The 9697-nt window shown below is 35.4% G+C and overlaps 1 protein-coding gene across 1 annotated transcript in view; it reads right to left on the bottom strand.

The window, feature by feature from the left end:
* Window positions 1-7311: 7311 nt before the first annotated feature.
* wnt7bb (wingless-type MMTV integration site family, member 7Bb) overlaps window positions 7312-9697 on the bottom strand; it is a 42206-nt gene continuing 39820 nt past the window's right edge. Inside the window, exons 4-5 of the mRNA XM_016230729.1 lie at window positions 8672-8694; window positions 7312-8630 (exon numbers count right to left, since the gene is read on the bottom strand). Of these exons, the coding sequence (XP_016086215.1) occupies window positions 8151-8630; window positions 8672-8694 (503 nt within the window). The 3' untranslated portion in view covers window positions 7312-8150. The remainder of the gene's footprint in view (window positions 8631-8671; window positions 8695-9697) is intronic.

Genomic DNA, 9697 nt, shown 5'->3' with positions numbered 1-9697 from the left:
TTGAAAAAAATAATAATTTAGTTAATAGAATTATTTTTTAATATTATTACATAAATAAAATTAACAACTTTTGAAAGAAATATAATAAATATATTGGCATAATCTAATACAACTCTGTTTTTAAAAAAAAAACAACTGGTCATGAATTTATATTTTAGCCTGGCTCTAATTTTGTCACCAATTATTATTTATGATTTATTTAATTATTTATTTTAGTCATTATTATTATTATTACTAAGCCTATTTATTTAATTGTTTAATAAAAAATATTTAAAATGATTATTAAATTAAGTTTAATAATATTAATATTATTCATTATTAAATGTAATAATAATAATAGTAGTAGTAGTAGTAGTAGTAGTAGTATTGAGGCTTGTGGAGTGATTTAATCCATTTCTGAAAAAAGGGGATCATGTAAGGTAAGAAGAGAAAGAGTTTTACTTCCTAATATAAATTAATTGTACTTTTCACAACTCAAATGTTTATTTCTTTCTTAACGCCAATCCGGCATCTATGGCTATATTCAAGGCGAGAACCAGTTAATCCATACACAAGTCTTGTCTTTACACACACGCACAACTCTCTTTTGTTTATTTATTTGTTGTTGTTGTTGATACCATAGATATGTATAGATGTCCTATTCGACCTCTCCATATACGTTGACGCGTCCGCCATCTTGGAACGGTCAACTTGACGTCATTCACCATAATAATTAAGGAATATTCAAAGATATACAAGCTTATAACTTGCTGTTGTATACGCACACATTCAACGCGCTCAGAGGTTCGCAGGCTGTTCCAAATATGATGGATGGCTTACGTATCGCAGCCCATAGAAACAGTCGCTCATGAGGCATCTACGTATATATATCTATGGTTGATACATCATAAATGAAAAAAAACATACAGGTCAAAGGTCAGTGCCAACATGGCAGATGTAGTCAATAGTTTCCACATGTTGAAGAGTTTTCAAACTGTATTACAATTAATATACATGCAAATTACATGGCATATTTGTATTTTAAATGTAATTTTGTAACACCGAAGCATTGCTGCTGAACAAAAAGTATTTTTAAATCATGAAGCAGTTCGGTTGAGGCACTTACGACAAAAAAAAAAAATATATATATATATATATATATATATATATATATATATATATACAGTATATATGTATATACATACATATTTAAAATTAAACATTTACATTCTAAAATGGATTTCATTTTGACACACACACACATAAACATGCATGCATATTTACAAAGAAAATGTGTAACTAAACAAAATATTTTATATTTATACATTTATACTTTATATTTACATTCCATGAAACTTGTCAGTGTCATATTACTCATCTCTGCTGGGAGTGGGCTCTTCTCAGGGTGGGGTGGTCCGCTATCTTTCACTCCCCTAGTACGAAAACAAGACTAACAGACATAAAACATTTCCGTGTTTTCACACTGAAGTCACGTTACGAGCTGCCAAAACGTTGATCAGATTTGGGATCATCGCTAACAGTAGTACGCCAGTGTTTCACTTTATCTCCCGTCCACTGCACAATAACAAACACGTTATCATTGCAGATGCCTCCCGCTGCATTGCTGGGACGGTCCTGCAGAACGTCGATGTGTGCAAGACAGCCGTTCCCTTCTATCTCCAACCGTTCGTTCTGGAAGATCTCAAACGTCAGCTGAAAGCATCCCGTTACTCTTTTGTCTTCACCCTCCACCCTCCTTCCATTCCTTCCCCTCGTTTTCTGAAAGATAATTTATTCTTTACGACTGTCACGTCTCTCCCACTCACAGCTGCACGCTATCCATAAGCTCATCCCGCGCTAACAGATCGCTAGTCGGAGATTTGTGTCTCTACCAGGTTGGTCCCATGAAATCACCCACAGTGCTCAAAAACAGAAAGCACAGTCGAGATTAAACACCGGTGTACATTTTTATGTCTGATGCTTTATGGGTAATGTCAGGATATAGTTCTCAGTCTTTCCAGAGAGATCACAACCTGCTAAAATAATTTCACAAAAGTCTCTTTAAACGTTGATCTATTTGAGCGACTTAACATAACACTGCCTCAACCAATGGCATGATTTGGGGGCGTGGCTATTCAATGAGGCGAAAGCCTGAAAAACAGTCATTGGGTTTCATTAACTCGTGCAGCGCTGCCAGAATACAAGCAATTCGTTCGTGTATTAAACACAACGTTCTGCAGTTTATTTAATTGTTTAAGGGCATTTCGCGATTTCAGTCATCATACTGTAACCAGCAACAATCACCCTTTCCACTTCTCATCGGAGACTTGCGATAGTGCTAATCAGTCTTTCTCGGACACTTTTAAATGCTTCCACACTGCCGACATGTTTGTTGCATTAGTGCGCGCCTCTATTTGATCGCGACGCGTCATTGTTCGGTACAATTTATTCGGTCTTTTCGCTTATTAGGCCGAACACCGAAAGAGCTTTTGTTGCTATTTTCGGCCGAATAATTTCGGTTGCCGAACATTCGGTGCATCCCTAATTTGAGCGACTTAACATAACACTGCCTCAACCAATGACGTGATTTGGGGGCGTGGTTATTCAATGAGGCGAAAGACTGAAAAACAGTGATTGGGTTTCACTAACCATGTGTATATGAAATCTGCGTACACTGAGAAAAAAAATGGTGTAGGATTTACTTTGAAAACTTTTCACTCAGAAATTGTTAGTAAATTTCACAAAGAACTACCAAGGAATGGCAAAGCAACACTGAATTAAACACGAACATTTTGACGTACTCCAATAATTAATAAACAAATTTTTCACGAACATATCCACATTTGTACTAAAATCTATTCTAAATCACATGTATACTAAATTTTATGCATCTATATGCCATCTTAAATGTATTTCACTAACGATTTACAATAAGGTCCCATTACTTCACGTTGCATTAAGTAACTAACTAATAATGAGCAGTATTTTTCTTACAGTATTTCTTTTTATCTTAGTTATTAATGTTAGCTAAAAAAATGTGTTTAGTTATTTCAGGTTATCTATATAATATTAACAGACTTTTGACTTTTGATTTCGATAATTTATTAGTAAATATTGAAATGAACTAAGATTAATAAATTCTCATTAATACATTTGATTGTTAGTTCAATGTTGTGCAAATGGAATCTTATTGTAAATTTTTACTATATTTCGTTAGTCTATAAAAAATTACACTGTAAAAATTTTTTTTTTCAAAATTGAATAAAACAATATTGGAGTACATTTTCCAAAACAAAAAGTACTATTTCAGTCTTTCTATTTCAAAATGTTATGTTTAATTCAAAGTGTGTGCGGTTGCTCATTTACATTGCTTCAAATTCATTAACATTACAATGAGGTTAAGAACAAATTCTTGTGTAGATATGTGTTTACAAATTTTTCGTGATAGTTTCATGTGCATTGTAAGAAAAGTTTTTACGTAGATTACAGAAAATACTATTGCCGTCTTTCTACTTCAAAATTTCACATTTAATTCAATGTTTTACTTGCTGTTTTTTTGCAATTATTTGGGAAATTTACTAGCAATTTCTGAGTGAAAAATCGGAGTGTTTTTAGAGTAAAATACTACACCAATTTTTTTTCACTGTGCATATAAATATGAACTATCCACACCATTATTAGTGAATGACATTATGATTTAGTGCTTTACTACGAATTATCTGACCAAATTCTGATGCTTAAAGGAACACTCCACTATTTTTTAAAATTGGTTCATTTTCCAACTCCCCTACAGTTAAACAGTTGAGTTTTACTGTTTTCGAATCCATTCAGCCGTTCTCCGGGTCAGGCGGTAGCACTTTTAGCTGTAGCTTAGCACAGATCATTGATTCTGATTAGACCGTTAGCATCTTGCTCAAAAATGACCAATGCTACGCAATGATATTACGCAGTGCCTGAAAATAGGCTAACTTCCGTCAACATAACCAACGTGACCCCCTGCTTGCACAGGGAGGGTGCTGGGGACTATTTCAGGCGCTGCGTAATATCATTGCGCCTGTTGCACTCATGGTACGGCAGCAAAGTTCCTTGATTATTACGCCGGAATGAGAGTATAGTTCCTAGCCATATCGGCCTAGAAAATCGCAACTTTCATTTTCCGTCGTTCTTAGTACACGATGTAACTACAGAAGAGTCAAGTTTTAAATAGGAAAAATATCGAAACTCTTTGGTCATTTTTGAGCGAGATGCTAACGGTCTAATCAGATTCAATGATCTATGCTAAGCTGCAGCTAAAAGTGCTACCGCCAGACCCAGAGATCGGCTGAATGGATTCGAAAACGGTAAAACTCAACTGTTTAACTCTAGGGGAGTTGGAAAATGAGCCTATTTTCAAAAATAGTGGAGTGTTCCTTTAAAGCTAAACTGTGTAATTTCTTGCTATGTTTGATGTGCAGAAGAGGCGGCTTCGGAAACCTGTTTGGAAAGAGTCATTATCCAATTCCAAATTGAGACACAAATATCACATACTTAACCTTGAATACGACTTTACAAAATGCATGCTTTCTGGGATTGATCTATACTGTTATCTGCAATTAAAAGTCAGAGATCTCAATATGAACTAAAATCATCTCTCATCAAATGATCTGAACTGCTCTTTACTCATTTGTCCATTTTTAATTCTCCTTCAGGAGAAACATTTCACACAAAGTTGAGACTTAATCATAAGTGGGAACTCTATATAAAAGAGTTAGAGAAAAAAAAAAAAATTAGAGAACAGCCTTCATTCTGTGTTTTATTAGTCGCTAAGCATTTCTAAGCAGTTATATACAAACAGTGAACTATTAAACGCAGTCGCTCTCTCTCACCAGTATGAGTTACTGGTGCGTTGCTGTGCGATCGGCTGTTTCTGTGTGAATAAAGCCGCTGGCATTATCCGCCGGAGTGGAACTCGCATTGAACAAACCATCTTGACACCAGAACAAAAGGCGCTTTAGAGGAGAGCACACACACCATGGACTCTGTTTTTCTCTCTCATATTTTTTAATGACAAAATGTTTGCCAGAAACAGGTGGATTTATTTTGGACAATCCGGGGTATAGTGATGGAGCTTAGATGGTTCCGGGCCCCAGGGCTTCAGACAGCTAACAAAACACATCTTACTTCTGCTTTGCTGCCTGTCTGTAATGCCTTTCAGCCGAGAGCATGATGCTTTCCCTCGACTGACACCCTTAAAATCCATGAATGGACTCCAAAATAATGCTGTACCTACAGCAGAAAGAGTTTCAGCTTGTGTATGTTCTATAATTTAAAGTTATATTTCAGTTTAAGGCTAAACATACCTTTGGATTTAAATGTAACATTATTTTGACACATTCAATACAACATTCATTGGAATCTGGTTAGAATCGTGTGTAGATTTAACTAAAAAGTGAAATGTGTTCAGATTTTCCAAATAATCTTGTATGTGAGTGAATTATGAGATAAAATATAATTAGATATAGTCATATAAATGATATATAATAATTAGGGCTGTCTTGTCGATTACAATTTTGAATCTAATTAATTACAAGATGGGTCGATTAATTCATCGCAAAATAATTTTGACTGTGAAAATACACACAAAAGATTATTTAAAGCTATTTTTGTGTTAAATGAGAAAGTATTAAGTAGACATTAGAAATTGTAGCTTTAGAAAGAAATATCTGATTTGATTTGATTCAACATAATATTTATTACACATGAACATTTAGGCTCACAGTGCCAGGCCTAAAGTAAACGATGGAACGTAAAAGAAGATCATTTGAGAAACAGCTTATTATTTTTTATTCATACAGTGAAAGCTTTCTCAACAGTCTTCATAAAAGAATGCCTTCTTTTATGTTCCACAAAAGAAAGGTTTGAAACGACATGAGGGTGAGTAAATGGATGTTTTGTAATATTTTATTATAATATATTTTAAATATATAGCATTTTTGTTTAAATTTTGCATAATTCTAAAAACTCTGCAAAAACATTCCAAATGTCAGCTTAGATCCCAAAGTCTGCCATCAAAAGTCAGAGATCTCAATCATTTCTCATCAAATCCATAATCATTTTACAGCTCTAAGCTTTTTCATCTTTCCCAAGGAATTTTAGGAGAAACATCTGAGACAAAGTCCCATGCACTGAAGCACTATGAAAGAGCATAATATCTACCGCAGTACAAGAGCAAATCAACCTAAACCCTCTTGTTTTTTTTCCCTTTAATTCCAAAGATAACTCCACACATGCCACAATCAAGCGAACGGACCACAAGATATTATAAACATGTGTTTTCCTCACAAACGTGAAGAAAGGCTGCATGGGCGAGCTGCTGGCTTGATTTAACTATGATATCTAATGATGTATGTTTCCTCCTCATGCCCTATTAAGATTAAGAGTGACTGGAACTGCACAATACGGGCACAATTTCCGGCCTTTGGAAGCGCGGCCTCAAATATGAGTCACAGCGAATATCACTGCCTCATTTTAGGCAACTTTCCCAAATGGGCTTCGAAGACATGGAAGTGGAAAGCTGTTCCTGACACGGCCAGGAAACAAGCATAAAAAGCCACCAGCACAATTCATCTTGTCGTTTATAATGGGGAAACGGCGACGAGTCTATTCTTTTCGGGTTTAACGATCATTATGTTGAGAGGTGATGTGTGTTTAATGGGTTTTCAGGCTTCTGAAATACAGGAAACTGGAGTTGGGATTCATACTGATGTCACGTGTGCTTGAAAACACCCATGTTTGGGATCAAACGTTGTTTAAACCTTTTCATATATGGACTTTTGCATTAAAAAATCTATTCATTTAAGAAAGCAATCAACCAGCAGGAACAAAACAATGCTATAGTAAAGGGAAAATGATAAGGACAGAAAAGTCAATGGAGCTGTCAACTTTTAAAATCAAGAAGAGAAACTACTTCCCAGATCTTTTGTATTTGATGTCCAAACTCTGTTATTGTAATGCAATTTGTTTTTTCACTTGTTAATACTAGTATAAAATATTATACATTTTATGTAATATTTATTATATATAAAAGGTTACATATTATGAAATACTAATAAAATATTATATACTGCATATTAAAACATAAAATTATATTACAATATTGTATATAACATGTAATATACAGTCATATTTTTGCATATTAAATATTAATGTAAAACATCAAATATATTAAATTATATAGATAAAAATATATATTACATAATACATGCTGATATAAAATATTATATAATATAAATCTAAAATATTACATATTGTCTTATGTAACATGTTGTGTGAAAAAAAATTTTTTTTGCGTATCAGGACCCAGTTTCCCAAAGAGTTATTTTACCCCTGCAAAAACATCCCCAGATGTCAGTCAACTTGATATTTATTTTACTTTTAATTGCATCGTATCTGAATAGAAAAAATATCAGTGCAGCACTCTGTAACATATCCAGAAATATACTCGTTCCACATTTCATGAACTGAGGAAGGATCTTTGAATCGCAGAGACTGGTTTAGCAAAGTCGGAAAAAGAAAAGTGGCCCGAACGTCTATCGCATACCTTACTGAGAACTACGGCTAGATTACAGCAAAGATGAACCCATGTTAACATGCGTCAGCTGACCAAAACAAAATTACAAAATGACAGTGGTTTCGTAAGTCAACTCGTCATTAGCCATCAAACGTTCCTGTCGGAAAACACAGGGCTTTTTCCTTCCCTCTACAAGACGTTTTCAGTCACGAGCTTCTACAAAGTCTTTCTCTCGGTTTACACTTAGTACAAAATAACACATTTCTACCCGTTAGCGCTTCGGTTCCTTAGGAGACTATGACATATAATACATAATAATTTATTTTCAGTGTTCAAACAGACAGATCCAGTGTGACTGGATAACTAACATACTCTACCAGGTTCCAGTTGGCATTTATACATCCTCGATTTGCACTGAGCTCCTTAAACACAACTCGACGAGTTCCTCCGTGGCCTTTCGAGTCCCACACTACCAATCCCAGCATGCACGGCTGGCATCCTGCAGTCCTTTAGCGCGAGTCAGTGCACGTACCTCCGGGCTCGTACCTACCGATAGAATTTAGTATTTTAACTCCGTGTTAAAGCAAATATACATTCTGCTGTGCAAAACGAGCCGAGCGATTCATTTGCAGGTGAACACCTCCGTCCTCTCGCTACAGGTGTTGCATTTCACAAAACAGCACCACTGGAATTTACAGTTGCATTGCCACTCTTTGGTGTACTGATGCGTGTTGTAGCCCCGCCCACAGCACATGAGGTCACAACCGTCTGTGTGCGGCGACGTCCGGTTGCACAGCCGCCCCTGCGTCCCCACGCTGCCCGTTTTGGCGTCCTCTTCGCAGTAGTTGGGCGAGCGCTCAATGTAGACCAAGTCCGTTTCTAAGGGCTTCTGGTAACCGTTTGCCTTCTTCACCTTGAGGAAGGTGGGCTGCCGCAGGCGCGAGGCGCGGACCACCTCCACATGCACCGCTTTGTTGTACTTGTCCTTCAGGACATAGCCGATCTCGCGGAACTTGGGTAGCGTGGTCCAGCAGGTTTTGGTGGTGCAGGAGCCCGACACACCGTGACACTTGCATTCCAGCTTCATCCGCTCCTCCAGAATCTGCGGGAAACAGTGCGAGTCTCGGTTAGAGTGTCATTTACCAGCGCCGATTGTGTCGGAGAAACTATTTGTGAACATGGACCACAAAACCAGTGATAAGGTAAATTTTTCGAAATTGAGATTTATACATCATCTGAAAGCTGAATAAATACGTTTTCCATTGATGTGTGGTTTGTTAGGACTGGACAATATTTGGCTGAGATACAACTATTTGAAAATCTGGAATCTGAGGGTGCAAAAAAATCCAAATATTGAGAAAATCGCCTTTAAAGTTGTTCAAATGAAGTCCTTAGCAATGCATATTACTAATCAAAAATGAAGTTTTGATATATTTATGGTAGGAAACGTACATGATATCTTCATGGAACATGATCGTGACTGGTTTTGTGCTCCAGGGTCACATTTAAAAGGACTAACAACACCTCAAAATTAGCTGTATTCCTGGGTTTGAGAAACAAGACAGAATTTCATTCAACTCGCTGAATAATTTGTACTGAGAAATCCAGCTGAGCTTGCTCTTAAGTTTTCATACTTCCAGTGTTTTGCACGTCACCCAGAATAACTCAAAAAGAGTTTACTAGAAGATGTTGCCCTTCTTCACCCAAAGCTGATTGGCCATATAAAACTGAACGTCGTCCCTCACGGAGATATTTCAGAAGACACACATTATGAAATCAATTCACAGAAGAAAAATGTATTTTCGAGCACAGACTAGGGCTAATTTTCTTTCATTTTTACATTTCACATAGCTTGCAGTCTATACTTTACTACTTACTGTATAATGTTTAAAAAATATATATTTCATAATATAAATAATTAAAAGTAATTTATAGTGCAAGTAATATTTTAGTATAAAATATATTTCATAGTATAATATATTATCTAATAGTAAATAATATAATATAATGTAATATAATCGAATAAAATTTTCCAGGTGTTCATCAGTGCCATGTTCATTTTTATTTAGTTTAGTTTTTAAAATAAAAAATGGTTATTAATATGTTAATATATTATATTAATTTAATATAGCATATTAATACAATTATTAATAGTTAAATCATTTTTAT

Source organism: Sinocyclocheilus grahami, unplaced genomic scaffold (assembly GCF_001515645.1).
Source record: "Sinocyclocheilus grahami isolate Dianchi unplaced genomic scaffold, SAMN03320097.WGS_v1.1 scaffold376.1, whole genome shotgun sequence".
Lineage (NCBI taxonomy): Eukaryota > Metazoa > Chordata > Actinopteri > Cypriniformes > Cyprinidae > Sinocyclocheilus > Sinocyclocheilus grahami.
Note: the sequence above shows the minus strand (reverse complement) of the source record. Positions and strands in the feature narration are given on the sequence as shown.